Source organism: Rhinichthys klamathensis, unplaced genomic scaffold, assembly GCF_029890125.1.
Source record: "Rhinichthys klamathensis goyatoka isolate OS25496 unplaced genomic scaffold, OSU_Roscu_1.1 h1tg000422l_1, whole genome shotgun sequence".
In the NCBI taxonomy this organism is placed as follows: domain Eukaryota; kingdom Metazoa; phylum Chordata; class Actinopteri; order Cypriniformes; family Leuciscidae; genus Rhinichthys; species Rhinichthys klamathensis.
Genome location: NW_026606920.1, coordinates 1,200,652 through 1,221,407, shown reverse-complemented (window position 1 = coordinate 1,221,407; position 20,756 = coordinate 1,200,652). Strand labels below are relative to the sequence as shown.

The window sequence follows — 20,756 nt, the reverse complement described above, 5'->3', positions numbered from 1 at the left end:
TCGACTTTATGCAGCCTTAAGGTGCAGTGACATTTTGGCAAAATTTCATAAGCAAAAAAAGGTCCATTGTCTATTTTCAATAGTGTAGCAATGTATGAAGCACAGCTCGCACAGAAGTCACTTTCAAACCAAAAGCTTTCTGCTGATCAACGCAGTGAACCTGCATGACCAACTTGAACCTATCTGCATGGGGAAATCTTTCGACCTCGTGCGGAATTCCCAATCAAGTGGATTCCAAATAAAATTACTGGATTTCATCCGTGAAACATTGCCTGAACAGTGGTCTATGTGATCATACCTTTATGCATCATATATTGTATATCATAAACATTATACCTCAAATCCAGGGGGCCCTCTTATTCCTTGTTCACCCTATGAAAGAAAGTCATGAAGTGTAGAGCTCAAAATGGAACTTTTCTGAAGGATTTTATTTTCAGTTTTATATGACATTGAGTGAGTTCATTCATCAAGATTGGGTCATTTTCATACCTTTGCTCCTTTCAGACCCTGTTGTCCATTTAAGCCCTTCTGACCAGGAACACCCTTTAAAGGTGAAACAGATCAAAACACCAGCTTATGACATGACTTAACATCAATAAAACATTATAAAAGTCAGCATCTACACCAGGGGTGTCCAATCCTGCTCCTGGAGGGCCACTGTCCTGCAAAGTTTAGCTCTAACCCCAATTAAACTCACCTGAACCACCTAATCAAGATCTCACAAGGCATACTGGAAACTTTCAGGCAGGTGTTGAGGCAAGGACCACTCTGGACAGTGGCCTTCCAGGACCATCTTTGACACCCCTGGGGTCAATTTTTCGTACCTCGCTTAATACATCTGAGATGATTTGACAGATGCCAGATGTCGTGATAACTGATCTCCGGCTAATTTGTTTCTTCAAACGAATTTGTGGATTTGATTAAAATATTTGGATTAAGTTGTCTGATATTACTGCGTGTTCTTGTGTTCATTGGAAAGGGCAGATATTGATACTCGAAACCATGATCAGCAATGCAGCAATTGGCTAGAGGCTAGACAACTACATAATAACATTGCACGCCTGACAATTTTTATTTATTTATAAGGAAACAACCAAGCGACCAAAAGGACATACAAGTTATAATAGATAAATGAAATCCTGGGAGGAGCTTGCGGGCGGGCCCCCCCACCCCCACCCCCATCAGCATAGAGATGTTACTAAACATTTTTTAAAAATAAATGATATTCTCAACCCCATAATAGATATACATATTAATTTAGTTATTCTTTTACATTTTAAAATGTTACTTTGTAATTAAATCCAATTAAACTTACTAATCCCCTCCCTCAATCTCATTTGCTTATGAAGTTGTCGCATGATGAATCTGCATTTTGGCGGTTCGTAGCAATTGAAATTTACTGTAGCCTATTCTAAATGACTTGTCAAAAATGGATATTCGTCATTTTTTAAAACATCAACTGACTGCAAAGCAAGGTGAACCCAATAAAAAACAGCCAGATGAAGATACCATGTGTGCTGATCACAGGTGTTTACCAGTATTTTGAATTAGGCATTTCATTGTGAATTTGTGTTGTGTTTTAGGAGTGAAGGAAATGTCTGTAAAATGAACAGATGTCCTGGCAGAAAATTAGTATACCTTTTTCGTTTTCTATGGAAATTTTAGGACGCTTCAATATTTGACCACTGATTATGATACAGTCATTTGCAGTGACAGTAATTTCTTAAAAAGTGTTATTATAGTATTAAATAAAAAAAAAATACAAATAATAGTCCTCAATCTTTACGTTGACAATGAGTTACAGTTACAAAAAAATGGAATCCAGTCCCATTAAAGCATTTGGTAACATAAACAGAGATTGTGAGTGATTATGACAGTAAAGGTTGTGAGTTTCAAATATAGCTAATGAATAAAAAATATATAATTTGTATGTTGACACATACATACAAATGAACAACTTCATTAATTATATTAAATTCATAAATAAATTCATTATATTAGAAGCTCTATTGTACCCTGAAACTCGCTCTTTTTCATTATAGATTTTTTTATCTAACATTCATAGGTTGTTATTTTATTTGAGCAAATGAAATGTTTTTAATTATTAGTTTCAGTTTTCGTTGAAACCATAACAACACTGAATCAAATGGGTTTATTTAATTTTGAATCAAATGATGACACACACATACATATTCAATCCCGCCTCCTGCCATTTGTTTGTGATTTTTGGAGAAATATTTATGTATTCCCCCATGTTTACTTTATATATCTTTAGAAAGAATGGTAATTTCTATTTTAATTTTCCCCCCAGCTCAAATTTTAAGCTACTCCTATGAATGAAATGTGTACTGTTTGTTTCATGATTCCCAATTATTTACATTATTTCACGATTTGCAATTACTTTAATTTTACCTGTGAAGCAGATTTGTTATGTGACAGCATTAATAACATTTCTTAAGAGTCAAGAGCATTTACATGAAATCACGGACCTGTTGCTATGACAGCAACTCTGGGATGAGCTTCGAAGAACCTAACAATCCTGGATCATATCAAATCATCAACAGTAAAATCCAGATAACTGAGTAATCCACGTACGAAGAACGGACCCCTGGTCTATACAGATACACTGCATTACATTTTTTTTGCAGCAAGTACGAATTAAATATAGTATACATTTTTTGTTGAATACAAGTATTTATTACTTCAATGAGCTCATTGTTTCTGCCTTTAATTATTACATTGTTTAAATTAATAATTTTTTAGGAAACTGTGCATCTAATTTTGTATATGTACATTTCTGAAATATATAACTTAGACAGTTACCTCTGATAACAGATCACTCTAAATTGTAATGTGGACTTTTTCTGTAAAGCTGCTTTTCACAATGTGTATTGTGAAAAGCGCTATACAAATAAATGTGATTAGAATTGAGTTGTGTCTTTATATGACAAATATGATTATGTTGTTTCAACATAATGTTTTAAGTTGCCATTGCTGTTAGTACAAGCAGACAGTTCAAAATTAAAAAGACAGATTTTCTCCAACATTCAGAAAAAGGCAGCACAGTTTCAAGCTGTCCTGAAATGCAACCTTGCATGGACCACATAAACTAAAACCCCTGAAAAATATATCTGACAACTTCTAGAACATCTAACAGCTATAATTTGCAAATTACATAATCGGAATTGCAAAAAACAAAACAAAAAAAAACATTTTAGAATTGCGAGATATAAACTCACAATTGTGATAAATAAAGACAGAATTTGAAGATATAAAAAGGTTAACGTGTGACGGAAAGCCATGGTGAGTTTTTGCCTGGGTAACGGAGAATATACATGCATTAATACAACACTGTAATCTAATCCAAATCTCAGATTGCATTTAGGCAAATGAGGAAAAGCAGAAATTGTTGGAGAGAAAATGCTGCCTTTTCCAACCTACTAGTTCAGTGACCTGAACGAACCAGGGCACTGCCTGTCCTTTACCAAACCCTGAGCCAAACCCAGAGCCAAACCCAGAGTCAGTGCCAGACCCAGACCCACTAAACCAGTCCTCAAACTGCTGGGTTATCGAGAGAAGGAAAGAAGACACCATGAACATTAAAAGACTGTGGTTCAACCATCATTTAGCAATTCTAGGTCTTGAGAAGTGCTTGATGGGGAATGAATAATTTATCTGCTGGCCTGAATTACTTATTTTATGTAGCTTCATTTTAAGTTGTCTGAGTGCATTGGACATCAGAGGTAACTTGAGATGACAGGCACAACATAAGTACGAGTGGGATATGAATTCTAACAAACTGTAAACTGAGACTTTCTTCAGCAGCTGATTTAAACGAAGAGAGAAAATACTCACAGGAAGTCCAGTTTGCCCATCTCTGCCATCCTTGCCAGGGGCACCTGGAGGTCCAGGGAGCAAACCCCCAAAGCGGCTGTTGGGACCAGGTGGGCCAGGTTTCCCAGGAGGGCCTGGAGGACCAGGTGGACCCTAGAATATGACATTATTAGAGATGGATAAACATTGACAAGCCTTACTGTTAATTGCCATTAAATACAGTATGTAACAATGTCTTCAAAACATGGTCAGATTTTACTCACTCTAAGACGTTCGGTATCAGTGTCAACATCTCCAAAACCAGAGCCGAGAGCATCAAATCCATACTGTCAGTAAAAATTTAGATACATTTTAATAAACAAGTATCACAGTATGTGCACAGAACTATGTGCATCAGATTTAAAGTAGTCAAAGATGTTGGAGTCAACTTCGAGTGTCTACAGAACGAGCCAATGAACGTTGGCGTGCGTGAGACGCGTCGCTTCGGAGCCGAGCTTTCGTTTTGACTCTGAGTTTCTGCAGACTGCTGCATCGTTGAAGACTGCTCAAAAGGAAATACTCTGTTCCAGTGCTGGTGTGAAGGCGCGATCAGTGGTGGCCGCGAGCATTGCAGCTCACAACTGCTGTTTTCACAGCATTGCTTGTGTGTGAGTGTGTCTGTATGTGTCGGTCTCGGTGGGCGTTCCTCTTGTGAGTGTGTACCCCGATTACACCGCGGCTATCCCTGGTTGCTTCAGCACTGAGAGAGTAATTTTTTCTTTTTTATATTTTTTGTTTTCAACTAAAAGAGCAACACAAGTGTGACCCTGCGTCCTTTTCAGGATGTCATTCTGCTTGTGCGTTTCTGGATGCGGTCGTTCCCTGGCGCCAGCAGATGGCCACATTAGTTACCTCTCGTGTTTGGGCATTCAGCACGCTGAGGCAGCTTTTGTGAATAGTTCATGTTCCCATTGCGGGAATATGACTATGACAGCGCTGAGATCGAGACTTGCTTACCTCAAGGGAGGTGTAGTCCCCTCGCCTATGCCCCGATCTAGTGTCTATTCTGGACCTCAGAATAGACCTACTTCAGTGCATGGTCAGGATTATCTGAGGATTACCGTGAGGGCTTCCCCGCCGAGGCCATCTCTGTGGGTCCCTCACGCCTCACAAGCGCTGCCGCCGTTGGAGCCTCCAAAGGAACACGCTGGTCCTATTCATGGACGACCAGCCGTGTCCTTTGGAGCCCCACCTGACGACCAGATGTCTATCGCAGCATCGGAGGGGGAGCTTCAGTCCTCTGGAGATGAAGATTCGGCTGCTTTACCCCCTTCGGGGAGTGTAGCGTTGTCCGAGTCTGATCCAGAATGGGCGGCTATGCTTTCACGGGCCACCGAGAAGGTCGGGCTTCTGTGGAGCGTGCCGTCGCGATGCAAGTGTGTCTGGCGTCCGCTTCCTCCTGGTGGGGCAATCCACGCCTCCCGTCCAAGGCATGTAAGTTTTAGTCCGGTCTCACGGCGAAGGCTTACAGAACCTGTGGACAGGCTGCTTCCGCCCTCCATTCCATGGCGCTTCTGCAGATCCACCAGGCCCAGGCCCAGGCGCTCATGGACATGAACGAGGGTGGTTCTGACCCAGAGCTCCTCCGGGAGCTCCGTGTGGCAACTGACCTCGCTCTCCGAGCGACGAAAGAAACCGCACGTTCAGTCGGTCAGGCGATGTCCACCTTGGTGGTCCAGGAGCGCCACCTTTGGCTCAACCTGGCAGACATGAGGGACACGTGGAGGAGGCCGCAGGAAGTCGACCACGCCCGTCCAGGCCGCTGCCAAACCAGGAGGCAAGCGCCTGAGACGGGCGACCCAGAGGTGAACCAAGTTGCTCTTCAGGAGGTGGTGGCACCGCTCCTTCCCCCGGTGGAGGGCCGGGTGGAGAATCTTTTGTTTCCTTTTCTTTCTGTTCCCCCACTGACCCACGGGCCAGTGGCGGGTACCCACATTTTCAACAAAAGAGCAATTTCTGAAACCTCTGGGTCCCAAGAGGGTGCGCTTGGTGGTCGACGACGCTATACCTTGTCACCCTCAAGCCCCTCTTTCATCGCCAGTGAGCAGCAGTGGCTGTGTTCCGGATGCACTGACGCCTCCACACACTCTTCGACGGAAGCAGGTACGTGTTGCACCACACACTCAGACCCCACTCCGGGCTGCTATGCCGTCCGAGTCGGGTCCCTGCATTCAGCTGCGCTGCCCCACCCCGGGTACGTCTGTGGTGCTGTTGGTCCCGCTTGCGCGGTGTCTGGGAGGCACGCTTTCCCAGTGTTATCCAAGAGTTCCATTGTGTGGGTTATAACGGAGCAGCAGTCCGAACTCCCTCTACGCATGCCTTCCGCCCCAGCCAGTTGGGGGTCTGAGAGTCTTGTGTAGGGCGCTGGATGTGGCAGCAACCGATGGCGTTTCCATGGGATCCCAAATACGGCCTCACGTCGATGTCACGTCGAACGTGAGCGACTGAAAGGGAACGTCTCGGTTACTAATGTAACCCTCGTTCCCTGAAGGAGGGAACGGGAGACATGACGTCCCGCCGCCACGGTTGCTGACCATCGCTGTACGGCCGTCACAATCTTGGCTCCTCAGCGAAAAACAATGAGTGCGTGCGCCCGCTTCCTGTTTATACCCGTGCTGCGGGGCGGGGAGCGTGACGCTTCTCACACACGCCAACGTTCATTGGCTCGTTCTGTAGACACTCGAAGTTGATAGGGCTCCCTGAAGTGATCCCAATTACGCCGTCACGTCGACGTCACGTCTCCCGTTCCCTCCTTCAGGGAACGAGGGTTACATTAGTAACCGAGACGTTTTCCCCCCAATATGAAGCAATTCTTTTTGTTCAATGTACTCACTGAAACTTTAATTGGGTTGGATGGCGCTGGTTGTCCGGGAGGCCCTGGTGGACCAGGCAATCCAGGTCGACCCATCCCAGGATCACCCTAAAAAAGATAGAGATACAGGATTTTATTTTCAAGCTTAAAAAAACAACACATCTGGATAATCACATGTTTGGGAGGCAACTCAACTGCATTATCCCTCACCTTTTCTCCTTTAACTCCAGATTCTCCAGGTAACCCGGGAAGTCCTGGTGGTCCTCTCTGTCCCTGTATTTAAGAGACACGTGGACTGATGTATTAAGATCAGCGAAAACAGATGCAAACATGAATCCATGAAACTTCACATTACATTCTATCCACCTTGTTTTTCAACGTGGAAATAATCTATTTCCTGTGAATGTGTAAGACTTCTTATTCATTTTTATTTTATTTTTTATTAAAATATTAAAACACTGAAACAAAAATAAACCACAACAAACAACATACAAACAAGGAACAGATACTGTCAGCACTATTTATAAATATTGCAAATATCCACATAAAGAGACTTCTGATTTATTTGCCATTAACTAAAGACTGATGAAGTGCAGTAAAGCATTACAAAACAGAGTGTTTATGATTACGATAATAAATTAAAATAATATGATAATAAAAAACAGTTTGCAACATCAAGCAGCTGACACCGGAGGCACATTCAAGTTAAAAATATTAGCGGCTGCTCTAACATTAAAAATAAGACGGATTAAATTTTGAAACAAAACAAATATGGGTATAAATCACAGGATATGAAACTATCAAGGGACTCAATATGACATATTTTTACTCTTTTTTTACATACATTTTTATAATGATTTCATTTAATTTGGTTTGTAAATTGTAGAAATCAAATGATACTTTTCTTCTCTGTAATGCTAAGAAGACCAAAAGAGAATTCATGTGCTCTATTTGAATGTCATCCGTTCATGTTCCTCCCCTAATAATTTAGTTAATTATCCTGTTCACCTGTGGTCTCCTTAATCATCTCATTAGTTCCCTTTGTTTGTACCATGTATTTAAACCCTGAGTTCTCCTTTAGGGGCTGTTTACACAACATAGTTTTAACTAAAAACGTAAAACTTTTTATGCGTTTTTTTGGCCCTTCGTTTCCATGGGTGCATGAAAACGCAAACTTTTGAAAACGGGTTTCAAAGTGCAAGTTTTGGAAAACGGTCTCCATGTAAACAACAAAAACACGAATCTCTGAAGACGATGACGTCATGTACATGTGTATTACGTGTTCAGTCTATAGTGTTTCATCGCCATCTAATGGCCTGGCAGCAGAATACAGGGTTTTTAGTCGTTTTCGCGTATCAGTGTGAATGGGGATCGTTTTGACGATGATGTCTGTATGCGGAAAACTCCAAGGAAAAACTTCTTCGTTTTAAGCATGGCGTTGTCGTGTAAACGTACCCTTAATCTCTGTCTGTTTACATCTATTTAAGTGGTTGTGTTCTCCTGTGTTTGGATTCGCTTCATTCAACACACTGTATCATGACACTGGTCATCTCAGAGCAATGCTAAGGTAGTTTTCTTTGTTCTTATGGTTCTAAAGAATCAAATAGTTCTCATATATTGAGTTCTACCAGAAAGGATTTGTTCAATTTACAATAATAATGTCCACAATAATGTCAATATATTAATTCAACATACTGTACTGAATGGATGTCCTTCATGTCTACATACAGTACATACCAGTCTCTCTGTATCTAAGCAAATTGTTACTCACTGGTTTTCCTTCTTCACCTTTGCTTCCCTGTAAAACAGGCAAGAGATTAATAAACTGTTAGCTCACTCAATCTGCTGTATATGGAGGACCAACTCTACCATATTTAAAAATAAATACAGAAATAAATAAATGCTCAATAAATAAATAAGCATACAATTAATTGCCCCAAAAAATACAATAAACAAATAAATGTAGGTAGAAATTAAATTATACAGTGAGACATAAATGTATATATCTCTTTTAATTAGCTTCTTTATTTATTCACCTTTGTAATAATTACCTTATTGATTTATTGTCCGTTATAATCTTCAACTTTATTTATTAATTACTTATTTTTTTAAGTATTTATTTATGTGCATGTTATAATATTTTTGTCTGTTTTATTCTTCCTTTGAATTTTTTTACCCTATTTATTTCTTCAATGCTATTTATTTCTGCCTGTCGTTTTTACATTTCTGTATGCATTTCTACCTCATTATGCAAATGAGGAGGGGCTGTGTCTTAAGGGGTCAACTTCTGCCCATTGGTTGGTTAGCATTTTACTGCATCGGTCGAATCTACATGCCACCGGCTGCGAATTTTTTTTTTTTTTTGCAGGGTGGTAGGGGAAGACTCATTAATATTCATTAGGGAACTCATCCCTGATTGTCAATTTAAAAGATACATTTTAAAGTCAAGAAAGTCACAGTTTGCTGTAAAACTGTTGAGGTATAAGACTGTGAAAATACGTAATTAAAAAGACTACAAACCCAAACGGCGCACATTTTCTCTCAATGAATAAAGCTAACTTTACTGAAGCTAACGTCTGTCATTTCGTCTAGTCTGACATTATAATCGTCACGTTACGCCGTCATGCCGGATTGTTTTGTGCCAGACTGCACACACACGAGCAGCGGATCTCGCTCGTTGTTTCGCTTCCCGGGAGATGTAGTTCATTGAGCGATTTTTACATAAAACTAAATGTTACTCTTCTGTTTTATGACAAACTGCGACTTTCTTGACTTTCATAATTATCTTTTAAATTGACAAACATCATATGTGTAATTCAGGGCACAGTTCAGACGGAATAAAAAGATAAGTTGTCTCTCGCCATTGACCATACATATTTTTTCCGAAATAAGGTCCCATGAGCCGGAAGCGGAGGGGCGGGACTTAGGCTCTCTATGGGCAGAAATTGACCCCTTAAGACACAGCCCCTCCTCATTTGCATAATGAGGCAGAAATGCATACAGAAATGTAAAAACGACAGGCAGAAATAAATAGCATTGAAGAAACAAATAGGGTAAAAAAATACAAAGGAAGAATAAAACAGACAAAAATATTATAACATGCACATAAATAAATACTTAAAAAAATAAGTAATTAATAAATAAATTTGAAGATTATAACGGACAATAAATAAATAAGGTAATTATTACAAAGGTGAATAAATAAAGAAGCTAATTAAAAGAGATATATACATTTATGTCTCACTGTATAATTTAATTTCTACCTACATTTATTTGTTTATTGTATTTTTTGGGGCAATTACAGTGGTGTGAAAAAGTGTTTGCCCCCTTTGTAAATATGATCAGAGATGGCTGTAAAAAATAAATCTGCATTGTTAATCCTTTTGATATTTTATTTAAAAAATTTGAAAAAATCTAACCTTTCATTGAAGTAAAAGAATTGAAAGTTGGCGGAAAATCACATTATGAAATAAATGTTTTTCTCCGAAACACGTTGGGAACAATTATTTGCCCCCTTTTATTAAATACTTTTTGCAACCTCCTTTTTCCAAGATACCAGCTCTGAGTCTTCTCCTATAATGCCTGATGAGTTTAGAGAACACCTGACAAGAGATCAGAGACCATTCCTGCATACATAATCTCTCCAGATCCTTCAGATTCCCAGATCCATGTTGATGCTTCTTCTCTTCAGTTCAGCCCACTCATTTTCTATAGGGTTCAGGTCAGGGACTGGGATGGCCATTGCAGATGCTTGGTTTTGTGCTCAGTGACACATTTTTGTTTTGATTTTGATGCTTGTTTTTGGATCACTGTCCTGTTGGAAGATCCAACCACAGCCCATTATAAGATTTCTAGCAGAGGCTGTCAGGTTTTGATTTTTTATCTATTGGTTTTTGAACGAATCCATGATGCCATATATCTGAACAAGATGTCCAGGACCTCTGGCAGAAAATTAGGCCCACAACATTAAAGATACAGCAGAGTATTTCATTCTACACATGGGGTACTTTTTATACCTGTATGAACCTAACCCATCTTAAGTGTTTGCTGCCAAAAAAGCTAATTTTTTTGTTTCATCTGACCATAGAACCCATCCCATTTGAAGTTCCTGTAGTGTCAGTTACTTTTCAAACGTTCTATGGTCAGATGAAACAAAAAAAAAAAGAGCTTTTTGGCAGCAAACACTTAAGATGGGTTTGGTGCACACAGGGATAAAAAGTACCCCATGTGTAGAATGAAATACTCTGCTGTATCTTTAATGTTGTGGGCCTAATTTTCTGCCAGAGGTCCTGGACATCTTGTTCAGATATATGGCATCATGGATTCGTTCAAAAACCAATAGATAAAAAATCAAAACCTGACAGCCTCTGCTAGAAATCTTATAATGGGCTGTGGTTGGATCTTCCAACAGGACAGTGATCCAAAAACAAGCATCAAAATCAAAACAAAAATGTGTCACTGAGCACAAAACCAAGCATCTGCAATGGCCATCCCAGTCCCTGACCTGAACCCATAGAAAATTAGTGGGCTGAACTGAAGAGAAGAAGCATCAACATGGATCTGGGAATCTGAAGGATCTGGAGAGATTCTGTATGGAGGAATGGTCTCTGATCTCTTGTCAGGTGTTCTCTAAACTCATCAGGCATTATAGGAGAAGACTCAGAGCTGGTATCTTGGAAAAAGGAGGTTGCAAAAAGTATTTAATAAAAGGGGGCAAATAATTGTTCCCAACGTGTTTTGGAGAAAAACATTTATTTCATAATGTGATTTTCCCCCAACTTTCAATTCTTTTACTTCAATGAAAGGTTAGATTTTTTCAAATTTTTTAAATAAAATATCAAAAGGATTAACAATGCAGATTTATTTTTTACAGACATCTCTGATCATATTTACAAAGGGGGCAAACACTTTTTCACACCACTGTAATTGTATGCTTATTTATTTATTGAGCATTTATTTATTTCTGTATTTATTTTTAAATATGGTAGAGTTGGTCCTCCATAGCTGTATACTACTGGGATATGAAATGTTTTATAATACTATGTTTACAGATAAAAGGTTAGACATCATTATCATATCCTAGTCTCACAAAGAAAAGTAGCAAAAGTGTATATTCAATAACGTCTTATAATCGTACAGGAAAAAATACAGGAAATAATCATACAGATTGCCCATCTTTCCCTGTTCTGCCTCGTCCTCCTGGTGGACCCATTGGTCCTTGTGGGCCTCTCTGTCCAGGCTGACCTGAGTGTCTCGGTGGAAGAGATGGTCCAGGGGGTCCGGGGGGGCCTGCAGGTCCAGGTGCTCCACGCTCCCCTTTTTGTCCCTGGCCTGAACCCTGAGACATTTCAAGAGGAAACACTGTACTTGAACATGCAGGATTATTGCATTATTTTAACCATCATAAAAGAGAATTACTTGTATTCAAAAGTAAATATCCTTTTTGCTATTACAACCAGGGTTTGAAATTAACTTTTTCACTCACCGGCCAATTTGGCTACTAAATATTTAAGTTGCCGGCCATTTAGAACTTCTACTAGCCAAAAAAAGAAAGAAAATGAAAATAAATAAACCAGATTAACTGTCACAGCTTATATAAGCTTTATACATATATATATATATATTAGGGATGCAACAATACAGTTAGCCCACGGTTCAATACATACCTCGGTTTTTTAACCACGGTTTTCGGTTCGGTTCGGTTCTGATGGCTTGACACATAAGAGTGTTTTTTTTGTTATTCTATGCTTAGCCAATAGGAACAGTACGAGTTTAAGGAGAAAAAAAATAAAAACGATTTATTGGAATACTCCTTTATTTTACTTAAAAGCTAAGAAAAGTCCACTAGTTCCTAGTGTATAGTATAATATAAAATTAACACTGACATTTCACAGCTGCTGGTAGCCCATGTACAAACTGGGGAACACATAAATTCCTAAATTTTGAAAATAAACATACATGTGAGGTTGGTAAACATAAATTGACCATTTCAAATAAACATACTTGCACTTCAGTAAACATAAATAAACCATCTTAATTAAACTTAACAGTACTCCAGTACAGTGTCCTTCATTCAGAATGTAAACAGCAATTTCAAAAAGAAAGAGGTTTCCGTTTGAGTAGGCTACACATGTAAAACAATGCTTGCACACAGTCATTTTTTTGTTTACCGTTTTTTTCTTCCTCGGTATTATAGTCAACGGCAAAACCGAAATGTCCCCACACCACGGATTTGAAAGACGCCGGCGCTTCCTCGTACTGTAGCCTCACTTCACCGCCGCTCGCCATGTTAATAGTGTGGATTCGGAATGATGGTTAAGCCGCGCGCGCGCCCCCTAACTTACTCGCGGCCGTCGCGGGGAGGAGTTTTCTCATCTCCGCTCGTACAGGCACAAACAAACAGTCAATTCGGAGAGAAAAAAAGCAGATAAATTTAAACGTTGTTGCAGAGTAGCACCTCTGGCAACCTTTGTGAATTTACAGTTCTGTAGGCGGACAATTATGGACAGTGATTCCGGTAAGAGAATCAGGCGCGGGAGAAGTATATCTTCGTCAAACTTCTCTTTAATAACACTTGTCAGGCAGTAAGTGACATCCATTTACAGTCTCAGGATGGTAGGTAAAGTTATATGATGTAATCATGTTGTGTTGTGATATTTGTTGCATGAACGCACAACATTGAACGATATCTGGGAGATAACAGCTGGAACTGGCTATTGCATCAGTCTGCTGGAAGTAGCAACTATGATATTAGTCCGTCAGAAACCGCTGCCTGTTTTCCGTTCCAGGACGGACTTTCTGACACAGCCGCCCCCAATTATCAGTCAGGATAATTGTATTTCTTAAGAAAGGCCGTCTGGAGGGTCTGTATCATTATTCCCCATTGGAGGAAGTGGAATCAGTTTCACGACAGGGCGTGTGTACATCTTGCCTTTGACTTGAACTTTGGCTGTCCGGATTCTCCCGTCAGCCCCTGCGTAGGTTTCTGTCACTGTACCCACAGGCCATAGCGCTCGTGGGAGTTGATGGTCAATTAGGAGTACCACTTGTCCCACTGCCATCTCTTTGCCATCTGATCTCCATTTCTGTCTACCCTGTAGTTCTGGTAAGCAGCAGCGAATGAAAGCGGTCCAGAACTGGTCGGCCAATACCTGACTGTGTCTCCACCTGCGTTTCCCCAAGAGTTAGTCAGAGTCGTAAAGGACTTGTGGTAATGAAGCATCATGACGTCCCATGAGTAACAGGTTAGGAGTCACGGGATCAGGGTCTGCAATGTCCGATGAGACATAGCCAAGGGGCTTGGAATTGAGTATGCCCTCAACTTCCACTAGCAAAGTCTGCAGAACAGATTCAGGCACGGATTGTTCCCGTAGAATGACTCATAAGGCAGTCTTAATTGATTTCACATCTCGCTCCCATGTCCCTCCAAAGTGAGGGGCACTCGGTGGGTTATAGCGAAACTGGATCTGCTGTTTAGCCAGTTGTTCCTGCAGCTCAGCTGCCATTCGACGAAAGGAGTCTTTTAACTCGTGATCGCCTCCAGTAAAGTTAGTGCCATTGTCACATAGAATCTCGAAAGGCTTTCCTCTACGGGCTATACAGTGTCGTAAAGAAAGGAGGAAGGCGTCAGTATCCAGGTGCTCCAGAAGATTGAGATGTAAACATCTGGTTGTCAAGCACTTATATACTATTCCCCATCTTTTCTCCTGGCGCCGACCTATCTTTACCTGAAAAGGCCCGAAGCAGTCTACACCAGTGGAGTAAAATGGTGGCTTATACAGGCGTAACCTACAGCGTGGAAGGTCGGCCATCTGTGGGTTCTGTGGCTTGGCGCGCCAAAACTGGCAATTCTGGCAAGAATGCTGGTGTCTGCGCACAGCTTCACGGCCTCTAAGCACCCAGTATCTACGACGTAGCTCTGCTAGCACTCGCTCTGCACCTGGATGATGGAGTTTCTGATCTATGTCTTGGATGAGTAGCCTTGTGACCTGATGTTGAGGATCTAGGACAATCTGGTGAATAATATCAGAAGGCAGGGTTTCAACACGACAAAGTCGTACACCCACTCTGATAAGACCAGTATTTTTGTCGTACTCTGGGGCGAGAGAGCTCAAACGGCTGTCTGTCGGGATAGGCTTTCCAGCTTTCAAAGCTCTGAATTCCTCCGGGAATGAATCAAGCTGTGACTGTGCTAAGAGGAGCTTTTCTGCCTGTGTATACATTGAGGCTTCAAAGGCGTTGATGTTGGCCGCCCCATTACAGGACTCGACAGTAGCTTGAACTAGCTCGTTCCAGGTTATGAATTGACTGAGGTCTGAAGGCAGTGGACTGGGAATGACAGTGACTGCTCCAACAAAGGATGCTTTCCTCATCTCGCTCAGGTCAGGTGCAGACTCCGTACTGGGTGTCAATGGCCACATATCCTGTGGTTCAGTCAGGAAGGATGGCCCAGATCTCCATTGGTGAGGACCTGCTATTTCATCTAAGGTAAGACCTCTAGTGATATGGTCAGCTGGGTTTCGAGCAGAGTCAACATACCTCCATCTGGTAACATCTGTCAAAATCTGAATCTCTGCTACTCTAAACCCCACAAAGACCTTGTATCGGCAGGATTCTGATTTTAACCAATGCAGCACCGTAGTTGAATCAGCCCAATATATGACTTGGTGTATGGGAATGGTCAGTTCAGTCTGTATCACTTTGGCCATCTGAACTCCAGAAAGTGCAGCGCACAACTCTAAGCGGGGCATAGATAGACATTTACTAGGAGCCACTCTAGACCGAGCTAGGACAAAGGTGACATGGACTTTCTCACTGTCGTCTGTGACCTGAAGGTAGGCCACGGAACCATATACCCTCTCCGAAGCGTCACAAAAGACATGGAGCTCCCGAACAGTGGAAGGAGTGTCAGCACCGCCAGGCGCATAAGTTCGAGGGAATTGCAGTCTGGTGATACTGGAAAGCTCTGCAACCCACTTGGACCATATCTCACGCAGATGTAGAGGTTCGATAGGGTCATCCCAGCTAAGGTTGTGTTTCCAGAGATCCTGAATAAGAGTTTTAGCCCTCGTGGTGAATGGGACTATGAAACCCAGTGGGTCGAATTGGCTTGCCAAAGTCTTGAACAGATTCCTCATGGTGGGCTGAACAGGCTCTGCTATGCGGTTCTTATACCCGAGGATGTCATCGAGGCAATTCCATTGTAGACCGAGAGTAGGTTCTTGCATGTCAGTGCTGCTCTGAGACAACCAGCACTCGCTACTAGCTGATCTGGCTTCCGATGGGAGGTGTTTGAGAACTGATGGTATATTGCACGCCCATTGTCTGATCTCGAAGCCTCCCTTTAGCAAAGACTGACGCAACCCATCTATTATGGCCCTGGCCTCCCCTTGGTCGGGAGTACTGTGAAGACAATTGTTGACGTAAAATGAGTTCTCCACAATGTCAGCTAAGCCAGCCATGGTGTCTTGGGTGTTCCTGGGCATGAAACTGAAGGACATAAATGGCGCAGCACGGACTGCAGGTCGTACCAAAGGGCAGTACCTGCCACTCATAGATGTCTGGGTCCGCTTCCCTATCCATGTTCCTCCAGATGAATCACAGCACAGACTTGTCACCAGGTAATAAACGTACTTGGTGGAACATGCCTTTGATGTCCCCACTCACTGCAACTGCATGTTGTCTGAATCTCAGTATGACACCTAGCAAAGATGGCCCCAGTGTTGGCCCTGGAAGGAGTTGTTCGTTTAAGCTTTGCCCATGGTACTGGAAGGAACAGGTGAAGACTATTCGGTCCTTCCCATTATGATGTACCATGTGGTGCGGAATGAACCACGACTCTAATGGACTTTTCTGCCTCCTCTGGTGTTATCTTGGCAATGTAGCCTTCAGATTCAAGCTTTCGAATTTCAGAACAGTAGGTTTGAGCTTTCTCAGAATTCTTGCCCAGTTTTCTCTCAATGTTTCTGAGACTGGAGAGCCCAGCCTCTTTGCCTGCATAAAGCCTGGTGATAGGAGTACGCCTTAGTAGCGGGGTAGCATACCGCTGGATACCATTTACTTCTACTCTGACCGTAGCAGACTACAAGAGGTTGTATGATTGTTGGTCTTGCTTTGATCTTGTGATCAGCTTTTCATTGTATGGCAAGGTGTCAATTTGCCAAAAGCGCTCCACATGTTGATACAACTCGTCACGTGTTGGGGCTGTCATTAGATGCAGGCATTGTTGCTGGGCTTTAGGGTTGCTGAATCGGACACATTGGGCCTTGCAGTACCCAACCACGCTTGGTACATATGGCAACGGGACCACCTTCTGCTCCTCTACGGACTGGCTGAATAGGAGTCAAGAGGTGTGGCATATCAGACCCTATGAGGAGTGAGGGTTTCACTTTGGCCACAGACTGCAAGGGTAGACCTTTCAGGTGGCGACATGCTTTCTGGAGTGCTGCCACTGGTTAATTATGTTCAGCAAGGCTTAAAGCAGAGGCAGTAAAGGCATCACGAATGACATACCTTTCTGTGGCTTTGGGGATGGGAGAAACCTCCAAGGTTACTGTGGACCCTTCAAGTTTGGTATGACCTTGTTGGATTGTCTGGAGAGAAAGAACCTCTGGAGCTCCATTCAATCTAAGCTGCTGAATTACTGGAGGAAGAACTATTGTTCTTTCTGAGCCGTCATCTAGAACAGCATGAGCTTCTATTGTTTGGCCACCACTGTGCAAGAGGACTTTAACAACCTTAAGCATAACTTTCTGTGAGCGGTTGGGTCTGTCGAGATAGATTTGAGTGGATGGCAAACTCACCATAAGCACCGCTCTCGAAGTATCTCTGATATAGTCATGCAGGCCAGTCAGGTGCAGTTCTTTGCAGACTTTACAGGGACGCTTGAGATTACAGGAGTCCACTGGATGATTCCGTCCACATTTCCAACAACGTTTACCCTCTGTGATCCAGGTGACGATCTGGGTGGTGGTCAACCTTTTGAATTTATCACATGAGTTTAGAAAGTGATCTTGGTTGTCGCAATGAGGACAGTAGGGCTTTAGCTTGGAAATGGCTTTAGTCTGGGCACGTTCAGAGGGCTTGGCAGCTCTCTTGGATGTCAGAAGTACAGGTGTTGAACGCTCTCGAGGATATGGAGTGCCTTTACTCTTTACAGATGACTTTGTTGTGTCAAACTGAAACATAGCAGCAGCCCGACTTGAGATGCGCTTTGCTTGTGACTTCGTTTGTAACCAAGCCGCTAAATCGGGGAGAGTGTAGGTTCTATCCGTACTAGTTTGAAGGATACCATGGCTTAACCCTCTGGGGTCGGCGGTCTCGCCGGCGATACCAGCTCACTTTTTTCCTTATCAGTGCAAAAGAGACTCAAATTACTCTGTTGATTTTGATCTTACAAATAAGTGTTGTACATCATTCGATCCTGTTAAGTTTGTATTTTTTTTGTGGAACCTCACAATAAAAACAAAGTGTTGTGCTTTTCACCTAATAAAGAAAAATAAACATGATGCGCGTTCTGCGTTCTCTCTGTCAGTGAAGTCCATTCTGAAACGCGTCCGAAAAATGAACTGTAACTCTGCAAATACTCAGTCAAACAGGTATACAGGCACACAGGCATGAAGCCTGAATTGTCTTCTTTTAAATGAAGTAATTTATATAAAAAACAAATTTTCTCATTTTATGTAATCTGTACGAAAAGAGAGAGATGATAGTCGTTCTCGTCTCAGGTCATTAAAGTTAATTTGACCACGCCCACGGAGCGCGCGCTCTATTCAAACACAAATGCTCTGAGGCGATCCACGCCCACATCAGCTGGATAACCCACCGAAAGAGACTCATATTTACGACGCTGTGAAGAATAATACTATCTTAATAATAATCCTGGAAAAAATTGCCTCAGAAGTGCAGGTAGTTTCATTTGGAGGAGCAACGGATCCAGCTGAGGAATAGGTACATTCTTTATTTTCAAGTGCTTTGTTCTAATCGCGATATGAACTAGTGTCTGTAAACAAAAAGACTGTTTGAATATGAATCGCATTTTTGTGTGTGAATGAATGAACAGCTTTTACCTAACTATATTGCAATACTGAGATGAGTAAAAATCGACTGAAATATGTTGAAATAAAATATTTTTGTATAAGCAACGTATTAAACTGCAAATTAACATTTATATGTCCTAATCATAAAAACGATATGTTACATATGAAAGACAAGATGTCGTTTTTACTGTAAAATACTGCCACATCAAATAAGCTTGTTTGCTAAGATGTTATTATAGTGTTTGTTCGATTGTAGGCTATATTCAAACTAATTAATCCGCAACTGTGAAATATGTATGATAAAATGTATAGTTTAGTTTATACAAAGAAAGATTACATTTGAAATATAGTTAAAATTTTAATTGTTGTTGTAATTGTAACCTTTTTATTAAAATAGCAAAAAATATATGTAGGCTACATATAAATAAATCTTAGGTAAATCTTAAAAGCTCAATATAAGCCTCCTCTTTAAATTATTTGTATTGTGTTTTATTAGTGACACATTTGGGATAGGACTTTCTGTAAAAACAGTATGAGAATTAACTGCACAATTACTAGAAATGTTTACATTTGATATTATACAATTTGCAAGCACAATTTGAAAAATAAATAAATAATTGGAACTGTGAACCAATTTTGTATTATATAGGCCTATATATATATATATATATATATATATATTGTCATTGCATTCTTGTGGCTCAGTGACACACCTGAATGAAAGGGTCATTAGTATGCAGCCCCATTATGCGCTCATTATGCGGGCCCATTGTCTTCTCAGGTGTGAATCACAGCAGGTCACACCCCTGCGCATATTGCCTTTCCAAACAAAAAGTGTCATTTTTAAATTTAAACCAATCTATTGTTTTATGTGAATGATAAGGCAGGATGATTTTCAGAAAAACTCTAGGCGACAACATCCATTAGTCAAAAGTCTTGTGGACACATATTTAGTATGTGTTTTGTGGCCTTATTTCAGAAACTTTAAGTTTTAGTTTTTTCAATAACCACGTATAAACAATATTCTCTCAAAAATACAAACATGTACATACATGTTGATAACATATTATGGTAGCCCTGTTTGTGCGAAATAGAGTGTAATTACACCTTTACCAGTAATTTGTTTATAAGCAACTGAAAAAAGCACAAATGTCAGAGTATGTCAAAACATCTCAAGGACCCCCAAAACACCTTAGACCCCAGAGGGTTAAACAGTATTCTACAAAGCCATCTCGGTAAGCGGGTGGCATCTTTCCCAGAAGACGGTCCACGTGAGAACCACACATAAGCTCATATCCGTACTGTCCCTCCAGCGTCCTTAGCATGCCCACCAGGGATTGCACAGATAGGGCGAATGAATCGAAGGCATTTGTATCACCCATTCTGAGCGGTGGAGTACTCATGATAGCTCCTAATTCTGATTGAACAAGCTGCCTGGGCTGGCCATACTTCTCCTGCAAAGCTTGCAAGGCTGCGGTGTATGGTTGTGGGTTGGCATGTGCCGGTATCAAATTTTCATGCTGCGATTAATTGATTGAGCTTTTTTCACGGTATACGGTATTATCACGATATTTTGCTTGCACAAGAGAAACGGATGGATTGGGGGTATCTAAAAAAAACAACTTGCATCACAATGTGTAATTGTGATTGTCAAAACATTTGGTAACTAAACAGAATTTTATTAAGTTTAGTGACAACATGTTACAATGTTTACATCATGTACAATGACTGGTAGGCTACTGTTTGTATTATTGCTTAACACAATTTTCACGATTTCAATTCAATTCTTGGATTTGATTTCAATCTTGATTCAATATTGACTCATTTGAATAAATATTTGGTAGGCTACAGTAGATCGCCTGCATGTTAATTTTTCTCAAGAAAAAAATATATCTCACATAATGCTGTAAACATACAGAGAGAAATTAAATATAATGTGGTTTTCATTATAATAACAATGATATAATGACACAAGTAAAAATATAATAAATAGGTTGTCAGGGTTCTGCCTTGGCAGCTTTGACTCTTGTATC

The 20,756-nt window shown here is 41.1% G+C and overlaps 1 protein-coding gene across 1 annotated transcript in view; it reads right to left on the bottom strand.

The window, feature by feature from the left end:
* The window catches only part of col15a1b (collagen, type XV, alpha 1b), a 58,804-nt gene that overhangs the window by 16,044 nt on the left and 22,004 nt on the right, over nucleotides 1-20,756 (bottom strand). The window contains exons 7-14 of the mRNA XM_056235472.1: nucleotides 11,850-12,023; nucleotides 8,457-8,483; nucleotides 6,896-6,958; nucleotides 6,707-6,793; nucleotides 4,098-4,160; nucleotides 3,856-3,987; nucleotides 490-543; nucleotides 337-372 (exon numbers count right to left, since the gene is read on the bottom strand). Coding sequence (XP_056091447.1) covers nucleotides 337-372; nucleotides 490-543; nucleotides 3,856-3,987; nucleotides 4,098-4,160; nucleotides 6,707-6,793; nucleotides 6,896-6,958; nucleotides 8,457-8,483; nucleotides 11,850-12,023 — 636 coding nt within the window. The remainder of the gene's footprint in view (nucleotides 1-336; nucleotides 373-489; nucleotides 544-3,855; nucleotides 3,988-4,097; nucleotides 4,161-6,706; nucleotides 6,794-6,895; nucleotides 6,959-8,456; nucleotides 8,484-11,849; nucleotides 12,024-20,756) is intronic.